The sequence below is a fragment of the Amphiura filiformis genome, chromosome 3 (assembly GCF_039555335.1).
Source record: "Amphiura filiformis chromosome 3, Afil_fr2py, whole genome shotgun sequence".
Classification (NCBI taxonomy): domain Eukaryota; kingdom Metazoa; phylum Echinodermata; class Ophiuroidea; order Amphilepidida; family Amphiuridae; genus Amphiura; species Amphiura filiformis.
Window position 1 is genome coordinate 35,784,349 of NC_092630.1, and position 25,002 is coordinate 35,809,350.

The following is a 25,002-nucleotide window of genomic DNA, read 5'->3' on the forward strand; positions in this document are numbered from 1 at the left end:
TGTCATTTTAAAACCCTTGCAGCATATGGAAGTAGGGCCATATACGTGTATAACCATATCCACAAAAGCACCATTAACGAATATTCTTACAATTAATTCACATTCCAGACAACTAAAGTGCAATAATTCCAAGAAAAGCATCAAAGTGTTTTCTGTGCAATTAACCACAGCTTTATGTGAAGTACCCACATGGGACTTTGCCCAAATAAACTAATCATTCATTTTTATTACAAAAATCCATTCCCCTATTGAATCACATAATATTTAAATTTCCGTTAAGATTTAGCGCATTTATTGAGTATTTTCGAATATTAACTTTACCCTGTGATTGAGCAAGCAATATAGTCGCTGATGTTCATGTAAAAAGAGAAAATTCCAATTTTATGTGTTCAACCATCCCACAATGTACTGCACACTTAAGAGATTACTGGGTAAGAATCATGAATAAATATGCTCACATGTACTTTCCAATCTTTTGGAATAATTACGAGATAGTACTCACTCAAAATTAAGCACCCATTTAGGTAATGTAGAATGGAAGAAGTAAGGTGCTATTAAATATCTTGGATACACGAGTGCTGCAATTTTTCTCAATTGTGACATGGAGAATGAGTCGGATGTCGCTAATATTGTTTTTGAGATATTGGCAAAAGCAGTGTTCAAATTCTTTTATTTTCTATTGTTTTTAACCATTGATAAATTGCTGATAACTCAGTAACCAAATGTCCGATTTTGATGGGGTTTGCATCAAAATGTAGCATTTGTAAACTGCCAGAAAATGATGCAAAAAAACTTCAAATTGAAAATTGCCAACATGTGACTCATTCCCCTTGATTGTGTCACAATTCTGCTCTCCCAAGTAAAAATGTACTATTATCTGCTTAGATAACTACAACCAGATACTGCATGTATAATACCATAGGAGCAGACTAATCCAAAAAACATTTGCCTCCCAAATCAAAATGTTGTATCTGATATATTATACTGCATTTTTACTTGGCTCAGCGTGTGAAATAGAGCCTGTCAGCACATCCGAGACGGGCCACTTTGTCTTTGGACGTGTTAGTTTCATTATCAGCCCATCTGACAGATGCCATGAAATGTTGCCACTACATTGTATAAATAGTAGTGGCGTACACTATAGCCTCATCCCAATGGCATAGTTCAATAACCTCAATTAAACAATCATAGTGCAACATTTGACCTCAAGTTTCAGAGTATGCGTTTTTGTACCCAAATTTTCAAAGGTCATTCAATGAATATGCAAAATGTATTGGGGTTAAAGAACTGTGCCTTGTTAGATGAGCATGTTGTGGATCCTAGTGGTACCGACCGCCGAAATACCAGGACAAAATTCACCAAATTTAATCAATGATGTTTATCTTATGTTTGGCATTTTTAGGCCCCATTTTACTTATTTCAGCCCATTTTAGCATTAAAATTGTGAATTTACGCACACACTTTGCGCGCACATGTCCCGGTAAAGTCATCGTGGTAGCGGTTCAGCTGGATCATTTTGCAATTAACCCACCTTGGAGATTTTGTCCACTGATAACTACAGACACTAAGACAGTGCCCAAGCACAGATACATCAAACCAAAGTTACACAGTGGCGTGCGCAGCACATTGAAAGTGGGGGGGGGGGCAGGTTGTTCAGTTCCCCCGAATGGAGTCTTGATTAGGAGTGTAAATGAGCAGAATGACTGATTTCCATGTTTTTGACGGTTTTTCACCTGCCCCCTGCCCCCCCCCCCTTTGCACACGCCACTGAAGTTACACATAAGATATGGACAGGTTACTTTGAGGCTAGACAGATTACTTATACATAATGTAGGAGCAGACTGTCCTACAGCAGACTAGTTGCCTTTTGGCTGAATTTGCCCCCCCCCCACTTTTGTCAGTCAGTCGGAGGAAATCATTCCAATCAGGGAATCATTTTGTGGTTACTTATCACGCCAAGGAAAACAAGCTGAAAATATTTGAACAGTCGAGGGGTAATTGAGATCCCTGTCCTCCTCGCCTTTTGAAATTCCTCAGATACACAGATTTTACACACTAATTTGGATGCACACTGATTCAAAAACAGCAGCCTGCCATTTGTAATCTGTACAAATACTTGTAAACCCTATGAAAAATATCTGGCAAAAAGTAGTATCTGTTATTGAATCTATGTATATATACTTGTGAGAAGACGGAAATCTGAGAGTGTTCCATTTTTGCAATCAGTCTGTACTCAATATGTTTCCCATGCATATTCCTTTAGATAGCTATGCCTGCAAGTTGCATAATAAAACGCAGATGAATTGTGATGTTACTTTCTATGTCTGGGTCCATGTCTAGAGATAATGCATCACCTGTACCAGGTATAATTATAGTTTGATCATTTCTACATTTCCTTTGGAACGTCCAGAGTTTATGCACCAGACTTTAACACTTATACCCTGACTTATGGAAAGACTATTTTACTGTTTTAGGCATGGGGTGCATTACATTTTTTTTTTAATGAAAGAACACTTCGGGAAGAAACCAAAAGATTAATGAAGTGGTTTAGTTTCATAGCTGACCCCCTCATCCCTCCTGATCGGTAACTTACCAAAGCCTTACATTATCAGATAGCGAGGTCTCTGTTCTCTGTTGACAAGGTGCAGTCTTCTTAGAACAGCTCTTTTCTGAGGCATCAGTCAAATAGAATTACCATTGATTGTATTGCTACAAAAACTCACACACAACTTCATAAATAGATGAAATAGTTCAATTGCAAATGGAGGGTCATGGTCGTGCTATAGCTATTGGATAGGAAATTTTTTTGGATCACAGTGTAAACGAAAACAAAATTTAATAACATGTACAGTATGAAAACACGTCAACAATATCAACCACAAGAACAAGAGATTTTAACCATAGCTTCCAATTTTGTAGTGATCAGAGTATAGTCATAAAAAGGTGAGGGAAATTCCTAAAAGAGGCAAGGTATTTATTAAATTTAAAGTGTTTTTATGTAACGTAACCAAGTCAAAATGGCTTTTTATGTTCTGTAAAAGGCCATTACCCCATTTCAAATTGTCAGTGTTACTATTGCTTGTTATGGCTCTGGGAATAAGTTGTCAATGAAAGCCATTACTGAACCATTAGCCTAAATAGAGCTAAATTTAGTCTATAAATGGCTTAGAGTTGTTCTCCATTTTAATGGGGAATGGGTACTCTGCTGACTGAATTTGTAGCAGACCACAATCTATTTATATATACATGGTAAGAATTTGAATTGCACTCATCTTCAATGAGCTCAGATAATTAGATATATGATTGATTACAATGTTATTTTACAAGTAAGACATATATATTATAGGGGCAAGGACTACAACTACTGCACTGGGAATTTTATTTCAGCACAGACAACAGTAAAAAATGAGGGAAAACCAATATTTGATCAATAAATCAATAACTACTTGCCTTTAGTTGCTGAATTTTCAGTGCAGTAGTTGTAGTCCTTGCCCCTATAATATACATATACTTGTCACCAATGTGCTATAATTTTTGAGAAAAATGCAAAAATAGGCACAAAATTGGCCAGGGGTGTAGTACCCCCTTAAGAATTTGAATTGCACTCATCTTCAATGAGCTGAGATAATTAGATATATGATTGATTACAATGTTATTTTACAATTAGTGTTTTATAGCACTACTTACTGTTCACTGAATTTTGTGAGAATTTACACTTAAATTAACTTTTATTTGCAAATAAGAATAGACACAAATAGCTGATAGGAAAATCAATAACGCATGCAAGACTCGCACAGTAAAAGTAATTTAGTTACACATGTTGAAATAATAGCACAAATTTGCAAAATTAAATGCAACAGATAAACCATAAAGCTTTTTACTAATTGCATGATTTACAGATTTTAATAGTTTTACATTTGTAGATATGTGACGTGTCATGTCAAAAGGAGACACTTTTGGGCAGGATCGTAAATGGAGAAATAGCCAAAAATCTGCCGGTGGGTGATTTTTTCACAATTTGGGTTTGTTGTGAATTTGTAATGTTATTAATGTTAAAAATATTGTCTGATAGTTTCAAACCGGAATATAACTGGCATCTTGTATTTTTTGAGACATTTTTCAAGCTAATTCCTCTCTCAACATTGTCAATAATATTTTTTAAAGGCCGATATCTCAATTTCCAATTTTATAATACCATAACTTCCGAACTCAATATCTTCGCTTAGGAATGTCCGATTTCATTGGGGAAAAGCGGCGTTGTGGAGCAAAATATCTCTTTATTCAAGATATGTAAAAACCTCAAAATTCATAACCTGCCCAAAAGTGTCTCCTTTTGACATGACACGTCACATATATTGTATTGATGATAGTTTTTCTTTTTTTTTTCTGCAGAGATAAGAGGTAAATTGAAATGAATGGTAATTGCATAAGATTTTTATTTAATCATCTTTATTAACCAAAAGAAGAAGAAGATATAACCCCAAGATCAACTGAGATCCATACCGATCTCAGGCAAGGGTAAACACAATTACAAACAGCAATTAGTTAGGCCTGTATGTTATTGTAAAGGTGTATGCTTTTATAGAGAACATTTAAGAAATAAGCTGTTCATTCCATTGCAAAAACAACATCTACACAAAAATACTATGTTTTAGTTAGAAGTCCATGAGCATGTGGGAGTAGTAGTAATACATCCACACCCAAGACCTTTCCTTATAGGGTCTGCGTCCATTCCCACCCTCTCCCACTTTGACACACCCCAACATAAATGAAATCAAATGAAAATCCTTATCCAAATGAAATCCTTATCCATAAATCGTATTAACATGCAGCAAAAGATAGAGAATTTCAAGTTGCAAGGAGATGATTATTTCGTATAGTGAAGACAAGGCTGCCAATTCAATAATTCAATTTGATTTGGTACTACCTCAAGCATACAATACAATCATGAAGTAACATTACTGTTCAATGGGAATAGCAGGATGATCGTTACTGTCATGTGATGTGAATTTGAAAGGGGGAATGATAACCTGGTTTTGCCATGGGAAATGTCAATGATTTAGTGGCAGGTTACCAACTTATCATTTGGTTTGTAATATTCTGGTAGCATGAATACAATGATGTTGACTTCCCAAAACAAGGACCAAATACATTTTTCTACAACATGTTCCAAAAAAAAGCTGAGACACAACTTCAATGGAGAAATTAGCAACCAATAAATTTATGAGAATTTTGTTTATCAACAGAACAGATATACAAGTATACAGATAACAGATTACCATTGGAAAATTTATCTCCTTTGATTAAACATTTTTCAGGCCAGTATGTGTTTTGTAACCTTTGTAAAATGATATGCTTTCTAACTTTGTACCCTTCTGCTTAGGGAAATCTTGGTCTTGATTGGGTATTAATCTAACTTTCCCCAAGCATTCATGATTTAATTTTGACATTCCTTGATGTTAATCGCTGTTCAGTTAGTTCATTTTCCAGTGGAATTCTTTGCACCATCTGATTTACATCTGGGCTAATTCCAACCCCCCTCCCTCAATTTCACCAAATACTTGTAAACCCTATGAAAAATATCTGGCAATGGTAAATAGTAGACACAAGTGCTATGCTTCAGGTACGGTCTGCATTATTGCATACAAAAAAAGGTATTTTGAGCCTTGGTCGCAATTAGATTATAGATGTATGCTGTTGGATCGATGCTACTGCATGCAGCTGCAGAAAAACAAATTGCAATGATTCTCAACAACCTCACAGAGTAAATAAAGAGTGACATCATTTCCATACTGTTGATCAGATTAGTGCCAAACATATTGAAACAATCACTTCAATCTCAATTTATGGAAAAGAACAAGCAAGCTGTTTGTGAATACAAAAGCAATTGAGCAATCAAATAATGAATTAAAGCTGATACGCTATAGTATGCATTGTTTCACTTCCGAGAAATGTTTTGCTGTCATGTTAATGTGAGATCATACAAAGTAATTTTTGTACATAAATGACGCATTATGGTCCGGAAACAGAAATGCTTATCAAGAAGAATACTGATTTTGCACTTATAAGTGGGTGTAGTTGAGAAATAAAATCTGAATTGGAACAAAATTAAGAAAACATTTAATGCACTTGTTAATCAGTATTGTACTTTAAATATATTTTTAACCCATCATTTAAAATTGTCATCATTTAGATCAAAATATATATTTCTCTGTATTTCTCAAATAAAAAACAAAATGGGGTAAAATTTCTCCCTAAAATAGATTGCAAACCAAGTTAAAGCCATAATGTACAATCTTATAATATGAAATTGGTTGAAATTTGTTTTAAACCTGATTTTTTGGCATAAATTGTAATGTATACACATGTCCCAACTTCCATGAAATCAGCCAAATTTGATGTGTTAGTTAAGTCAACAGAGCAAAGTTCGACATAAAGTCATAATTCTTAACATTATGACTTTATGTTCTCCTATCGAACTGCATGTTAAACAGCCAAAATAACCAGTAGGGGTTGTTTCACTTTACCTTGTTATTTCAGCTCAAAATGGACAGAAACCCTTCCCTAGATTACTAATATTATTTCACCATTTTGAGTATAAAATAACAAATTAAAATTTGATGGAACTCGTACATTAAGGCTTTAAGTGTTTAGTGAGAGACACAACTAAGAGCAAGAAGCACATAACCTATTAGTCCTGGTCAGGAGTTGTCAGGGAAGCCATTAACATTGCTATTCATTTTCCCTTTTACCTGTGGAGGTTCTATATTTATCACAGTCAATAAGTTAAAATGTTAGTGATTCAAAGGGCATCTGTATTACAATTTATAGCAGAAGGCTATATTCTGTGATTTAAAGGGATAGAAGATATTTTCTGTATAAAATAGAATATTTCATCTAACTGCAACACCAAAAGATCAATTATATATTCTCATGTGTATTTCATGAAACATTTCAAATACAAATGTAACTCATGCTACCTATGCGAAAAAGGCATGGTTGAACTATGGTTAACCATGGTCAACCATGGTTCAACCATGGGTTTTGACCATGGTCAAACCATGGTCAACCATGCTTTTGAAAAATGGCACCACAGCCAGAGACCATGGTCAACCATGGTTAACCTTTTGACCATGGTCTATCTAAAGTGACCATGGTCAACCATGGTTAAAACTTAGCATGTTTGAGCATGGTTGAACCATTGTCAACCATAGTTCAACAACCAGGGTTTTGACCATGGTCAACCATGTTTTTGACCATGGTCAACCATGTTTTTGACCATGGTCAACCATGTTTTTGACCATGGTCAACCATGTTTTTGACCATGGTCAACCATGTTTTTGAAAAATGGCACCACGGCCAGAGACCATGGTCAACCATGGTCTATCTAAAGTGACCATGGTCAACCATGGTCAAAAATGTGCATGTTTGACCATGGTTAAGAAACAATAGCAATCAAGGAAGAAACAATAGAAAGAAACAATAGCAATCAAGCTTAAACTTTAAATTAGCACCCGATAGAGGGCAGGGCCTGAAGAATGAGGGAAATTATGGGAGTAAATATTTAACGGAATAAACTGCATAATCATATTATTTAGATTTATTCCGTTAAAAATCTTATTTTAACTTATCAAATTACTAGTTTTTATATTCTATGGTGTCAAATATTTATTTACAACGTTGTAAATACGCATTAAATACGATTAATAACAACAGAGGGCACCCAGAGTCAACCATGGTCAGGTGAGGTGATGACCATGGCTGACAATGCTCAGCCATGCTAAAGCATGGTCGACCATGGTATACTTAAAAGTGACCATGGTCAACCATGGTCAGGTGAGGTGATGACCATGGCTGACCATGCTCAGCCATGCTAAAGCATGGTTGACCATGGTATACTTGAAGTAACCATGGTCAACCATGGTCAGGTGAGGTGATGACCATGGCTGACCATGCTCACACATGCTAAAGCATGGTTGACCATGGTATACTTGAAGTGACCATGGTCAGGTGAGGTGATGACCATGGCTGACCATGCTCACCCATGCTAAAGCATGATTGACCATGGTATACTTGAAGTGACCATGGTCAACCATGGTCAAGTGAGGTGATGAACATGGCTGACCATGCTCACCCATGATAAAGCATGGTTGACCATGGTATACTTAAAAGTGACCATGGTCAACCATGGTCAAGTGAGGTGAAGACCATGGCTGACCATGCTCGGCCATGCTAAAGCATGGTCGACCATGGTATACCATGGTGACCATGGCAACCATGGTTGACCATGGTCAAGCCACCATGGCTGATCATCGCTGACCATAGTTAACCATGGTCAACCATGTTTTGACCATGGTTGACCATGGTTGACCATGCTAGCACGGTTGACATTTCGCCTAGGTATACAGCCCGGTGTTGTCACTGCCTACACTGCAAAAAAAAGTGTTCTGAATTAGAACACTAAAAATTGTAACACTTATTGAACATATAAAAGTACTGATTGTGAACACCAAGTGTTCCAGACTTTAACACAACAGTATAATTTGTGAACACGTGTGTTCACCTTTTGAACACTTGATGTTAACATATTGTCGTCATTTTGTGAACATGGTGTGTTCATGTTTTGAACACCTAATGTTAAAACTTTGAACACAAAGTGTTCCAAATCCTAACACATTTACATGTTCAATGCCAAATAACACTTTAAGAACACATTTACATGTTCAAAATCAAATGTGTTCAGCTTTAGAACACTTGTGTTCTAATCATTTAGAACACTTGTGTTCTAATCATTTAGAACACTTTTTTCTAATCTTTGAACACTGAGTTGTGTTCACAAATGTCATACACTTAGTGTTCAAGTCTGGAACATATGACACTTAGGCCTACATATGTTCAATAAGTGTTACAAAAAGGGATGCAATACGCCTACACAAAGCAAAGTACAATGGGTCAATGTATAAATGTACACCTTTGTCCGAAATTTAATTGTAACAACAGACTCAGTAGTAAATTACAACAAACCTAGGGCTAGGCCTATGCATGTTTGACTAGTGCAAAATCGCAATTACATCTATTCCATCAGGCATGCCATGGCATGAAATCGACCCGCATACTGACCAGTTATAAGACACACTCGTCAGAGGTTTAGGTCTACAGTATAATTCACATTAGGCCTATATCAAATTGCAGATTTGCACACTGTCTGACCATGTGACTATTGCATGGTCATGATTGATAAGCTTACTGCGCATTCATTAAAATGCACTAAAACCACACAATACAAAACGATGAATTTACATTTTTAGTCTTGTTGTTCTATGATATGTGGAGAACACGTTCGATATATTTGTATGATTGGTATTTGGTATTTTGTGGGTAAAATCTCACCTCCAAATCCCCGTCCAAATCGCCGTTTCTCACTCCGATGACATCGTCTGTTCTATTATACGGTGCAACGACGCATGCGTGGCCCAGCATGTGGTAAATATAGCCTACATACATACAGTGTTCAAAACGAACACATTACATGTTCATTCAGTGTAAAAGTTGTGAACACCTTTATGGGCGTGCACCCAGAGTTATTTGGAGTGTACGGTATAGGCCTAAATTTCAATATTCGACGTAAGCCTACCCCTGTAATAGGCCTATTTTCAGGTATTTTCTATAAACCGCAAAATGTTCAATGTTCTTTCATTCCGTGCAAGCTGCAGGCCTGTGTAAAATAAAATGAGAACAACTGATGATCTCCATAAATAATAGTAACCAATTATAAAAATGGTTTTACAATCAGGCGAGCATTTTATGCTATATGCCTATTAATAGTGTTGTGAAAATTGTAGATTAAACATACAGTGTTCATTTTATGAACATTTAGTGAATGATCAAACACTATGTGTTTAAAAGTTTCCTCTGACGTTATGTTACTTAACACTAAGCATTACAAAATTGAATGCAGTATGTCAAATAGGCCTATATGTCGAATTTGAACAGGTGGTGTTCTAATGCTGAACATTTCAAACACTATGTGTTAAAAGTTTCCTCTGACATTATGTTACGAACACTAACCATTCTGAAATTGAATACAGTATGTCAACATTTGAACAGGTGGTGTTCTAATGCTGAACACTTCAAACACTATGTGTTTAAAAGTTTCCTCTGACGTTATGTTACGAACACTAAGCATTATGGTTACGAACACCAAGCATTATGAAATTGAATACAGTGTGTCAAATTTTGCACAGGTGGTGTTTTAATGTTGAACACTTTTTTTTGCAGTGTATTCAAAGGCGTAATGCAGGATCTTTCCCAAAGTCAAAAATACCCCCCTATTTTGTGCAGTTTCAAGAACATTTTCAGCATTTGTTACCCCTATTTTACACCAAAACATGTACAAATTAGCTTTGAAAATTACCCCTACTTTTGCATTTCAAGTACACTTTTACAAAAGCACCCCTTTTTTAACATTTCAAGAACACACACCAAAGAACACAAACTGGGAAGTCCCAAGTGACGTAATTGGTGTAAACAAACCCCAGAAACAAACTGAGTGAGTTGCTGAATATTAGGAAGGCACAAAAGTTTCACAAAACTTGAAATCCGGGAGTAAATTGAGCAAGAAATGTTAAGATTTCTTGGGATTTCGACATTCTCAGATTCACAAAAATATACCCTATTTTTCAATTTCAAGTACACCGTCGCCTCTCATCACACGTCTCATGTTTGCCATTTGTTTGTTTCATTATGCATGTTTTTTATAAAAATGCCAAAATCTGAATTTTGATGAATTGTGGATGATCTTTATAGGTTTAGCAAATCACTGATGATTCCTGCACTGCAAAAAAGTTGGTCAAATCTTTCTACCTATTTGGTTGGGCAAACTCTTTTACTTATTTGTTGGTCACGGCTTGCCCAATAATAGTTAAATCTAAATTCTTATTGGGCAACCTCTTATTTTGACCAATTATTTATCTTTATTTTACTACGAGAGGAGTAAAGTTGGTTAAGTTTTTGGCCACGTAATTTATATACGACCGTTGTGCAAAATAAATCACATCAGTTGGGCAACTTTGTAGTAAAACTGCATGAATTACAAGTTGTTGGGCAAAAAGATGTAAAATGTTGAGCAAAGTTTTCGATCATGCGCACTGTTGTCTTTTCATTGAACAACAGTTGGTCAACATTCGCGCGGTTCGGTTCTGGAAAGCACATTTTCAATCTTATCGTAAAATGGCGGATGACATGGGTGCTGGCAGAGTGGGTGCTGGCAGAGCTAATTGACACCTATAAAGGTGAGTTTTCTCTAAATTAATTATAAATACATACTTTATTACACGGTGTTACTTGCCTCGTTTCATTCTGACCACTGTGTATGAAAAAATACTGAGAAATTTAGTGAAGTTGTTTTACGACATGTACGAGTCAGACACTCGTGATATGCACGCATAGCCATGCATGCATGATGGCAGTCTGTACTGAGCATTTAATAAGCTTTATACGTATCAGTTTTTTATTAATCAATCAAGTATTTGAAAATAACTTCACTAAATTTCTCAGTATTTTTTCATACACAGTGGTCAGAATGAAATGAGGCAAGTAACACCGTGTAATAATGTATGTATTTATAATTAATTTACAGAAAACTCACCTCACAATTGAAAAATATTTGCCCAACTAATTTGGCACATATTTTGCTTAATAATTAAGCAAAAAATAAACCAACATATGGACCAATAATGTGTAAAATGCCCAACAGTTTAATCAAATTTTGTCCAACAATTGGTACAATCAACAATTTGCCCAACAGTTTTATTAAATATTACCCAACAATTAGTGAAAAATATTTACCCAACTATGTTGGTCAAATATTTTGCTTAACAGTTATGCAAAAATAAACCAACATATGAATCAATACCGTGTAAAAATGCCCAACAGTTTGTTCAAAATTTGAACAATAATTGGTAAAAAAAATTGCCCAACTATGTTGGGTAAATACTTTGCCCAATATTTGAGCAAGTTTTTGTAAACCAACTGTTGGTCATAATTTTTGTACAACTCTTGTTGGTCAAATTTTGACCAACTGTTTCATGTGTTGTATATAGACCAAACTGTTGGTCATTTTTTTGACCAACATTATTTGCAGTGTGTAGTAGTAGCATTCAACGCATTGTAGCTTGTATCATATTGGTAGAATGATCAATAACACAAGTACAATTCACTCTGGAGATTATGTTGTAAAGTTGGCATGAAAATGATTTTTGGCACAAGAGAATTTGTTCACTTTTGCCAACATTGGAACATTTTTGAAAGGAAGAATTCACTTTGGTACACCACAGTTTTAAAGAGAGTGAACATTCTCGAGTAGAAAGGCTTCAGTAAATGCTTTTTAACAACATTAGGCTTTAAATCCTGAGTGAACACTTATCAAATTATATCATCTTTCTCCCCAAAATAGCTTTTTTTTCAGTGCAGGTAATTCATGTTGAAGTGGAAGCTCATCCCAAAGTGTCTGCACTGAAGCATACACACTGGCACGATAGTATGGCTTTTAACTCTCCACCCCTAAAAGCCGTTAGGTTGTAATCATATTCCGTACTCTCGGGTGAGTTAACCTACAGGGCTTATCTGCTCGCAGAAATGGGTTGCTAGGGTTTTATTATTTTAAACAAAAAAAATGAAAATATGTGATTATTTGGCAGGTTTAATATTTGAGGTTTAATATATTTAGAGTAGTCATGTCGTAACAAGCTACGAGAGATGTGTAATAATAAACTGTTAAAGCATGTATAACGGGGCGAGTTTGGTCGAGGCACTGGTAAATAATAATACAAGTTCAAACTTCACTTTTGGATTGGTAGTGATTTTATTTCTTCCCATCATACAGATAAAGTCATATAAAAAATGTATAAGATAAACTCCGGAGAACAAAAAAATGATAAAACAACCAGAGCAAACCAGGTATCAGGGAAATTCAGATTTACTTGATGGTTTGAGCACCAATAAATTGCTTTTAAATAGAAAAATTTGGGGATTATGCAATATAGCAAGGCACAAGGTACATTTGTTGTTGTCATGCTTATTTAAGAATGGCATTGTGATTAGGTATCTCCTTTAAAATTTTCGGGAAGAATTTTGAATTTGGGTATTAAAATGCTGTCATAAGCAAGTTGATGCTTTTTACGGGGTGTAGGAGACATTATGGGGAGGGATAGACACAGGGCATAATTGAGATCTAGTTTGATATGGATTGATTCAGATTAAGTGTATGTTTTCACGGTGCACAGAGCCTAACCTAGCCAACTTGAGATGCCATATGTTGTAAAATTACAGCTTTAGAGATTAGAGCTTTTAAATAACACCGATTACATCAAGATGTGGTACAATTTGTCAAAAGCTGCTCATCAGATATTATCAGTGTCTGTACAGTTCTGAGAAATAAAGAAATTCATTTTTCCAATTGTCTGGCACTGAATGGGGAAAAGTCAATGTTCAGACAATTTTTGATCAAATAATCCCGCTTTCTTTAACACTGTTGTGCTTAAAGGTCCATTCAGTGATCCCAGCGTAAGTGTAGCAAAATTAAAATAGTTTATAAATTGCCTAAAAGCGAAGGACAAGTCATTCAAATTGTCATTAGGTATTTGTGAAATGAAAAATTTGACAAAAAAACAAAGCAAAGAGCAGTAAGTTGAAGCCCCATTCAAATACATGTAGCTAATTTCTGTACTTTAAGTAGAGAAATTACAGATTTGTGTAAAATGTCTTCTGTTTTAATACGCAGCTTTCAGCTTAACCAATAGCAGGTTATGTTAGTACATCTATGACAGTAACATAACATATGTGCCAAAACCTGCATTTGATGATTTTTACAATCCTCAACTCACAATGAGCAAATCACTGATTGGGCCTTAAAGTAACATTAAAACTTCAATTTCAGAAATTATACAATTATTTGTTTTGTGTATTTTGTAAAGGGCGTCATCACAAAAGTAAGTCTGTCATTATGTAGATCAATCTGGATTCAGATCATTATATGGACTACTCACTGCGTAATGTGAGAACACAAAACATGCACAGAACCCTAAAAGGAAGCCGTTTTCAGTGTAGTAAGCCAATAACGTGCAGATGCATACTGATTAGTTGATATGTGAAATAGAGTGACTAGTAAATTAATGGAGATGCACTTAACCTCTGTCATTTTATATTCTATTTGTTAACTTTGAAATGTATATTATTTATGGCCAGGTAAAAATAGATTTTCATCTGCTGATACACTATTTGTTTGATATTATTTATGGTCAGGTAAAAATAGATTGTCATTTTGCAGAATTTTGGTTCACAACTTAAGTACAAACTTGGAAGTATTTATGTTGCGATATGCTTAGAGGTTAATAACTCGATCGGTTATTTGGAGGCATTGTGAAAAATCTAAACATTTTGCCTTTGAACCGAGGAATATCCCGAGGGCGTAGCCCGAGGGATATTCGAGGTCAACAAAATGTTTAGATTTTTCACAATGCCCGATATATTACCGATGCAAAGTTATTAACCTCATTCATAACCGTCACTTTAATCTCTTCACCTTACAAAATAACACAAAATTTTGCTCAAAAGTTTATAAAAATAGATGATTTTTACATCTTCCCTTGCCAAAAATCGATCAGGCTAAAACAGAACGACCAATAACAAAAGTGCGTATCACAATCTGTGCAAATATGGTAGCGCGCAATCCAAATACGGCAGCCAACGCGCGCGCAGTTTGTTGGACGCACAATACCGCGCACACAGAAGTCAATTGTGTGCGACATTGGAACAATTACGCATTTTGCGGTCAATTGTGAGATATTAATGACCTCGATTTGCGTTCGCGTTTTCGCAAATAATAAAATATGATTGGATCGCACGCATCGCGTTTATTAATGAGGTTATGAATATTCAATAAAGAGACTCACATCTTCTGTCATCAGTGTTTAAATACTCAACATAAAATTCAACAAAGAGACAATTAGTGTAAAGTTAAATGTTTTTAATTCAAAATTTGCAGAAATGTAAATTGTCATGGCCATATTTGGAATCAGCATGAAAAATGCATTAAAATGAGTACAAACAAGCCTAGTTCAGTAGTTCTTACGATGGCTCTTGATATTTTGAGAAAATGTTTCAAAACTTGAATTTTTTCTGTTGAAGCATTAATATATGAATACTTGTGTGTTTGTTTGTATGTGTGTGGGGTGTGCTTGTATGTATTGCAAACCAAACCAGTATTAGCTATTGTTGCTATCTTCAGTAGACAGCAGCATTAGTATTGAAGCATGTTTGTACAATATACATGTATGTAGTCCTGTATATAAATGTTATATGTAGGGTTGTCTGTGTATTTCTCTATCTGCATGTCTGTGGGGGTGTGTATCTGTCAGTCTGCCTGTGTACCTGGCTACTTTATAGTCTTTTGTGTTATACTTTGTTCAACACTTAAATGGGTGAACATTGTTTCCCCTTCTATAATGTATGGGTTAATAAAGTGCCAACTTCTACTAGCTAAAAGCTGCCTAATGCCCAGGCCAATGCCACAAATACACAACTTATACATGTACTAGGCATGCTGTAGAATGGCTATTGGGCCATTCCATTTAAAATTCACACTCCTCCTGTGGCCATTCCATTTAAAATCCACACTCCTCCTGTGGAAGATTTAGCTAAAGTCTTCCACAGGGGGTGTGTGCATAACGAATAGAATAGACAGTTGTGTAACTTCATTTTAAATACTCACTCCAGCTGTGGAAGATAAAGGTAAAGCCATAATACAGGGGGAGTATGGGTTTTAAAATGATTAACCCTGACCAATTACATTTGAAAAACATACTCCCCCTATGTAAGATATTTGTAAAATCTTCAACAGGGGTAGTGTGGATTTTAAATGGAATAGCCTATTGTGTGTCTGCATTTTTGATATCAAGTCAGCATTGCTCTTATCCAAGTCCATGGTTGTTTGTCTTCTCCCTAATTATAAGGTCAGTATTTCTTGATACATAATACCTTGAGCTACCTGGTTCCCCATGAGAAGAACCATCTGAGCTAGCCAGGTCAATTTGTATAAGCCGAGATCTGTACTACAAAGCCTAGCTCTGTGCTACTAAGCATGCTAAGGGTATCTGTTGTGTGTTAGCATGTAGAATTATGCAGTATGATACTTTATAATGTCTAGTCTCATACCTTGATTTATAAATGCTGCAGGGTATTTTTCTTTTAGCAAAGAGTGAGGTTGGCAGGGATATTACTGGTCATAGTTATCAATCTATATTGCATCTCTTATTTTTAGAATAAGTGAAGAATTTGAATATGGGAGTGGTTGTTTCTGTTCTTGTTTCTTTTCTTCTGGTATGTATGTTGTCAGCAGCAGGCTTCTTCCATGTACATTTCATTGTTTGTATTTCGTAAGGTGCTGAATTGCATATCATGGAAATATTGTGGTGATGATGGTGATTGTGATGATGATGATGATGATGATGATTGTGATGATGATGATGATGATGATGATGATGATGATTGTGATGATGATGATGATGATGATGATGATGATGATGATGATGATGATGATGATGATGATAGACAGATGGAAAATGGAATAGAGAAGAGTGAACAATATGTGATGCGATCAAGAAAATTAGTCTGACGTCGAGCAAAATCAAAATTGTGTTTTTAATCTCATTGTATGACCAATTTTCAGAGCTTTATTTTTGGTGAAAACCCCATCAGAATTGGACTTATGGTTCCAGAGATATGGTCATTTCAGTGTCCTTCAGAACAATAAAATACAAATGATGTTGAATACTAATATTACTATAATTGCCTATATCTCAAAATCTATATTTCTGACATGCGACTCATTTTGCTTGATCACATCACATATGTGCAGCTTCAGAACACTTTTTTTCAATACTTAACAGACAGTGACATTTGTCATAAATGTATGACCAACGGTTAAGACACCAATTTGCACTTATCATTAATGAACAAAACAAAATATCCTTAATAAAATAACATAGTTTGTTTTCATATTAGTTGGAGCAAAAAATGTTAGATCAATTTAATAAAAACAAACATCTACGTGCAAAAGCTTATAATATCAGTTCATCAAAATAGCATTTACCACCTGAAAACAATACTTATACAAGGAGTAATTTATATGCAAGTTAGCAGTTGCTTTAAAAAGGTCCCTTGTGAACCTGGCAAAATTGAAATGAAGTAAAGCTGAGGGCATGAGGCATATCAACGCTATCAAGCAGCAATGCAGTCTGTAAGCACTCATGCAAGTTAGATGTTATATACAACTGAGAAGTCATAGTGATAAGGAGTGGGGCGATAATTGAATGAATTTTACAATTGACTGGGTAATTTTTCACCTAGTCATTGGGAAGTCTATCAAGAGATTTATCTACGGGCAGGAAATTATTCTGCTATGGTTTGGAGACTTGTGCAATTATTTGAATGTTGATGTATGAGTATGTGTGACTAAATATAAAGCAGGTGAGGACAGTGTCCTGAAAATGGGCGTGAAAAGTACATTTTCAGATTTTTGCATCAAGAACAAGAACTTTTAATCGGCTTTCATTTGATGTAATTACCGTCAAAATGCAGCATAAGAAAGCCAAGTTGTAGTTGAAAATATTAGGTGTTGAAGGGCTCGGTCACTCACCTTTGCACAGTATTTTTTGGCACCTGAGAGGCGGCATATCAGACACCAAATTGCATTCTGAATATGAGGAATGTCCTTCTGATATTTTTTTCTTTTCAATTTGCTATATAATACAAATTTATGGGAAATTTCTAAAAATTGACATAAAAGACCACATTTTTATTTAATATTTTTATTCATGTTACAGGTCAAAATATAGGAAATGTCATAAAAATTATTGGTCGGTTCTGAAATTAAGAGAAAATATGAAATGCAAAATTAAATAGACACTTAATAGCCATATATTCAAAATTAGTTTCAACCACAAATGATGCAGACATACTTGTTATTTGAATGCTACTAAACTAAAAAAAAATGTACTAAACATCATCCTCAGCGGATATTGACCTTTATTATTTCATAAAATCAATATACTATTTCATGAGACATTGTGATTTGATTGATAAATAAATTGATATAAATAAAGAACATAATGCTTTGATGAATCCGAAGGTCATAGATTGTGACGTCTTTTTAGAATAATGAACACCTACACTGTGTCAATCACATTCATTAGAACTCGTTAAAACAACAATCGTTAATATAGAGATATTAATTAATCTTTGTGTCATGTTGCTATTGTTTTCATTACAGATAGCACAATATACACAGCAAGTACGCTGGAGTGTTGACGTCAGTGGATTAGTGGGAAGCGGCTAGCATCTCTTTCTAGCTACACATGACACCATGATTGTGATTGTGTGTGTTATTGTGATAGGCTTTATCTTCAATGTAATATCACAGGGTAAGTAAACGGGATGTTTGGGAAAAACAAAACACTTGAAAAATAATGATAAAAGAGAATAATATTCTCAAGTAAAAATATATTTCACATTATTTTTCTCAAAAGTTTGCAGCCCTGCAGTTTATCATCAAAATTATAAGGCTATTTTCCCATTCATACAAAGGGCTATGTTACTCTGCTCATACAAAGGGCTATATGTTGCTCCATATCCAGATCTGACTAACATTTTACAACCACAGGGGATGTAAGTCACTTGAGGCAGAGTGAGTGAAATGTGCCTAGAATCGGCTGATTTTTCACACTTTCTGTGTTAACCCAAGGGACTTGACCTTCAAAGGTCCCCCTTCCTGTGGCACACAATGAATATTTTCATGTTTCCAATACAATGTTGCGTGTTGAATCTAAGTGACATTAGAAGGTTGTTAATAAAAAAATGCCAAAGTGTTGATTTTACAAGCAAAATGTAGCCATTTTCAAAATACATTTAGGGCTTATACCTTTAATTACAAGTACAACATATTTACTATAAATAACACATTTTGAAACATAGACATCAAGAAGAAAACCATTTGAAAGACTTATTTGGTAAATAGAATTTGCCACTTGAAATGTTAAAAGCATATCAATTTAACTGTGTGTAAAGATTTAAATCTCAATCCAGCATATCAATTCTATTTGCGTAACTCGAGGCAGAATATTTTATTCAAACCCATCTGCACTTTGAAGCTGAAAAATGTTCTGGTACTTGATGTTTGAAAAAGTTCAAGTAGGCACAAGTAGAAAGTCATGTTAGCTCCTGCATGTGTGGAAGAATCAAAATTATTAAGTAGTATTTCTGAGAAAAAGTGTCAAGGAATTTAATTACAGCATCTCAGGAAGTATTAAATATTGATGTTACAGTTTTTTAGCGAGGCGTTTTTTGCACACTGCAATGTGTTTTAAGAAGACGAGGTGCCACGTGTGATGTGATTAAGCAAAATGAGGTGTATGCTGTTAAATTAATTGTGAGATATGGCTTATATAATCATGGATTTTTTCTATTGATTTAGAAACGCTGTGGTTGTGCATAACTTATTATGAAATTGAATTTTTCATGTATTTTTCACAAGGAGGTAGAACCAAAGAGTACTGACTCGCCATGTTTGTGTGTCACTTTTGGAGGGCAAATCGTGTACCTCCCAATGAGGTAGAACCAAAGAGTACAGACTCTGCCATTTTTGTGTGTCATTCATGGAGGGCAAAATTACGTTATTGTTTGTGGTCTGCATGTAACATGTTATACCAAAATTGGGTGCTAAGTGCTACATGTACAAACCTTTGTAATGAGCAAGCTAATACGCAAATTATCATTCCATTTTGGGCTTAGCCCAAAAAAGGCGGAGATACACTCTTTGCCCTCTATAAACAAACTGAAGTAGTGGATTTACCATAGCATTATTACACACTGGGCAATTTTGAGTTGGTGCTCTTTGGGGCTTTATCTCTTTGGTTTTTCAGCAAAATATTGTGCTTTTTAATAATGTGCCTTGAGAAAGGTGAATGAATTCAAAGTTGAATATGGTTGACTGTTCCCCGAGTTAATACCAAAAACATGAATTATGGGGCACATTTCAGCTACTTAACCACCCCAACACTAAACCCGGTGGATTCCCAGTTCGAAGCTTTTTTTTTGCAATGGTACAGCATACATTCAAGGGTCCACAATTCTTTTAGGAGGTGCGTATGTGAAAAATACACACCTTGATGGTTATTTTTGTATTACCTAGTACCTGTTAGAGTGTGAGTGGAATTTGTATATTTATGTATTCTTAATTTTTTCCCCCTTCCCAAATTTTAAGAATGTCACTTAGAGAAATCTGTGATTTTGAAAGTGCATAATACAAACTCCATCATTATTTGATATCTACATGTATCATAAAATATGAATGGAGATCACACACAGCTGGTTGTCAGCAATACCGCATGGCCTGTGGACTGAATCTGTGCATGTCGAATTTGATCAAATTATTGACTGACTTTACTAAGTATATATAAATTATTAAGATATATGTCAGTTGTGATATTATTTGCATATAAAACATCCCATGTATCATGTATGTCATATTCATTGGTATGTTTGCACAGGTAACTAATTAAATATGACACTGTGAATACAGGCAAATTTAAAGAAAATCTCACATTTTGTAAGAATTATGACATTTGATTGTAATATAAATAAAATACTAATATTGAAGGCCCAGATCTGTCAGAATTTGATTTGTGCAATATTGGACTGAAAATATACATTTTCCCGGAATATGTGAAATTCAATTTCCTGCTATTTGTCATGTATTTCGTTATGTGATGAAGCAGTGTGGTTAGGCCAGTGTTCCGCTTTCCTGACCAATACAACCTTAATTAACTGCATATAAAATCTCCAGACTCAAAAGATAAAAGCTTGAAATATCAAGTAATATTTATGTTTTTAATGACCTTCTATTCAAGTGTGCACCTATTTTCTGAAACCGCACATATTTATGAAACCATGTTACACATTATGGGCAACTGAACTTGATTATTATTAGGGTGGCAAATTCCTTACTATCAGCAGAATGACTTGCCTCATAGAGCTTTGGACGGGACCCAGGGGTATATATTTTTACAAAAGGACTCTTTTTTCCATACCATAATGTTTAAGAGATGTTTTAACAGCTAAAATTTTTCTATAACATGATAAATTTTTCAACAAGTAAAAGGGCTTTTTTTCTTCTGCAACCCAAAAAAGTGATATTTTTTCCATACTCAAACAATAACACCAAATTTAAAAGTTCATACACCTGCTGGACCTTATAAGATCCCAGGAACAATTTTGATATCTAGATTCTCTCTGAAACTATATTTTTTCAAGTCATTTTGAACCAAACTGTCTGATATGTTAAAATCTATAATTGATTCCAACTTCCATGTATGTATTTATTTATTTTTACCCATGGCCATATATAGGGATGGCACTATGTTTTGGTTCTATTGCCTATGTATGCTACAGTCATCATTTTCAGCTGTAATTAAAGGTATATATTTGAAGACATAAACATTATGAAAGCTCAGAGTCGGCAAAACTAGAAAAGGTTAAAATGATGCAATTGAATATGCCAATTTATTTCTTATAAGTATGCCCAAGTGCATCTCTGCAGTTGATTTAGAATGTGTCTGGATACTTCAGCGTCCTTTGGCTGCAAGTGTATTTTGCATAGGAAGTCATTCTATTCGTATGTTATGAAACATTATATTTCTCAGCCGTTTTGACACAGATGGAATCTTTAAGCAATATGAAATGGATAAATGACATGACTATTGTGTTTCATATAGTAATAGAGTCAACTTACGTTTATAGGCAAGAAACAAAGTTTTGTTAAGTTGCTGAGTATCAGTAGAGTAGGCCAGACTAAAGGCACTGTCAGTGATCCCCACAAATGAGAAAAAATATTGAAAAGTTTTTTGGAATGGCAATAAAATGGTCATCAGATGTTTCTTAATGTGGAAAAATATTGCCAAAAACACAGCAATATTGAAATATAGGAGGCTCCTCTCAGTTACATCTAGCTACAAGAGTCTGTGCGGAAAGACTCCTCCAACATTGACTACTCAGGATTATCACTGGCAGTGTCTGTTAGTACAAATACAATACTCTTCACAAAAATGCAATTAAGCATATTATTATATTTAATGATTTTTTTAGATTTTGATTTTGATCACTGATGAGTCTTCTAAGTATTTTTTTTACATTATTTTATGTGTGCTTGCTTTTGCAACTATATTCTTCATTTTGTTGTCTGAATGATCTGAGCTTTTTGAGCTTCTACATGTATCTATGTGATACATGTGATCAATGTTTTACATGATATTTTGCTACATGTTTAATTTGCAGCAGCATTTTCCGCTGCAAAAACTGTTGTGAAGAAGAACAAAGCTGTGAGCTAATTATTTTAGTGAAAAGACATTACCTAATTATTTAAGTGAAAAGACATTGCCTAATTCAATTAGCATTTTAGAATTATATCAACACAATCAAAATGTAATAACTGAATCTAAATACAACTTAATATACTTTGAATGAAAGTGCATGTAGTTTCAGTAAATAAAAAATAATATTGTGCATATTATTAGAGGGATAGCAAGAGAGACAGGGATGAAAGGGAAAGATACATGAGATGAAAAGAAAATAGAATAGGGCTATTCCAGTTAAATTTCATACACTCCCTATGGAAGATATATCTGTAATCTCCCATACAGGGAATATGAATTTTAAATGGGGTTACCTAAATGGGTGACTCCATTTGAAATCTACACCCCCTCTGTGGAAGATTAAGATCATGTCTTCCATAGGGGGTGAATGGATTTCAACTGGAATAACCCAATTAAAGTGTAAGTGAGACAGATGTATACATAGACAGTGAGGAAGAGAGGGAGAAAGATATTTTCCAGCAGATTGTATATAAAATATTGATACAACTTTCAGCTGCTTTATTATACTATTCAGTGAAATTGCTCATAGCAAATAACAAAACACCTGTTTAGCGGCGAGGATTTGACAAGGTTCTTGTCCAACAGGTAAACGGATTTTCGTGTTTAAGAAGACATTCAAATAGGCATTCTCTAATATTATTTTGTGATTTTATTTTTTGAAGACTAAAATTACCCATTTTGTTAAAGAATTTGGCCATAATTAATATGATAAAGTAAATTTTCTGTAATTCGTTTATGTAGTTACTGTGGCCAGGCAAAAGCACTGTTGATTAAATGTGATAAAGTAAATTTTCTGTAATTCGTTTATGTAGTTACTGTGGCCAGGCAAAAGCACTGTTGATTAAATGTGATAAAGTAAATTTTCTGTAATTCGTTTATGTAGTTACTGTGGCCAGGCAAAAGCACTGTTGATTAAATGTGATAAAGTAAATTTTCTGTAATTCGTTTATGTAGTTACTGTGGCCAGGCAAAAGCACTGTTGATTAAATGGGATGTGCTGCTGTAGCAGTTGAATTAAACAAAGGATAAATAAAAAAAAACCAAGAATGGTGAACAAAAAGTGGATTGGTTTGATAAGCCATTTAAAAAAAAGACTGTCAACTCGAATGTATAATTATCTTGTCACATGCCCTTTACCGATTTTTGGAGATTTTCAAATATTTTTGTTATTTTTTTATTTGCTTCCTTACTTTGTTTCTAAAATAGTTGTGATGAAAAGACATGTTGAGAAGTTCTTGGTTACCATTTATAAACAAATTGCAAACACTATCAACAAGCTAGAGGTAGGGCTTTGGGGAAATAATAAAAAATATTGGGGGCCTCCCCATTTTTATGATGTGTTGAAAAAGCCTTTTCAATTGCAATTTTACACAGAAATGATTAGTAAATTTGTAACAAATTAACAATAATAATAACCCAGCAAACACAAAAACGTTTTAAAAACGTTTTAAATAAGTTATATTTTGGCTTTTGGTTTAGGTAAAAGCGTTTTAATAACATTAAAATGTCGGGTTATATAAAGGTCATGATAACGTTTTAAAAGCGTTTTGTATGAAAACACACTACAACAATATTTTTAAATGTTTTCAAAAAATGTTATTGTAAACTATTTTTGCAAACATTTTTGCCAAATATTGTGTCAATACTTAAATAACATTATGTTAAAATATTTGAACCCAGCAAACACAGAAATGTTCTTAAAATGTTTTTTTCAAAACCTTTTAATAACATTTAAATGTCGGGTTATATAAAGGTCATGAAAACGTTTTTAAAGCGTTATTGAAAATATTTTGGGCAAACATTTTTGAAAAATATTTTTCAACCCCAAAATAACATTCTGTTTAGAATGTTTTGTATCAAGTTTTCAAGAATATTTTTGGAATGTTATTAAAACGTTTTTATACCCTTTATATAACCCGACATTTAAGCGTTTTCTGTAAAACATTTTATTTGCTGAGCAGTAGATTATCAAAAATGTTTTTAAGGTTATGAAAACGTTTTATACTCTTAATATACCCTTTATATAACCCGACATTTAAACGTTTTCTGACAACCTTTTATAACCTTTTGCGAATGATGTCGAAAACATTTTGTGTTTGCTGAGAAGGGCCTCCCTTACAAAATACATGGTTATTTGTTTTACTTGGTCTTACTATCATTGCTTCTTGTGACCTTACTATCATTGCTCCTTGTAAATAAACAATTTACTATCTACTGAAGATAGCAGTGACATTAATTAATTTATATTACATGCAGCAAGGAAGGATGTTAAAAAGAAACCGATACTGTTCCCTAAGGAAATGCATCAAATTGAAATACCTTGTGACATCTGGCCAATAACTGATACTTCCATTTTGAAGTGACCTCCCCTCCCCCTCCCCCAGTAGAAAAAAGACTGTGATTATAATAGTTACATAATATAGATGTTATTTTGGGTCACTTTTGGGTGACAGTTTTCATTTACGTGCAGGTCAAGTTCTTTGAGTGCTCCTAAGTGTATTTTTACAGGATCACTTCT

General features: G+C 34.4%; 1 protein-coding gene across 2 annotated transcripts in view; it reads left to right on the plus strand.

The window, feature by feature from the left end:
• The window catches only part of LOC140148430 (uncharacterized), a 71,308-nt gene that overhangs the window by 6,837 nt on the left and 39,469 nt on the right, over positions 1-25,002 (plus strand). For both annotated transcript variants that reach the window (XM_072170366.1, XM_072170367.1), the window contains exon 2: positions 18,329-18,479. In XM_072170366.1, the coding sequence (XP_072026467.1) occupies positions 18,422-18,479 (58 nt within the window). In that variant the 5' untranslated portion in view covers positions 18,329-18,421. The remainder of the gene's footprint in view (positions 1-18,328; positions 18,480-25,002) is intronic.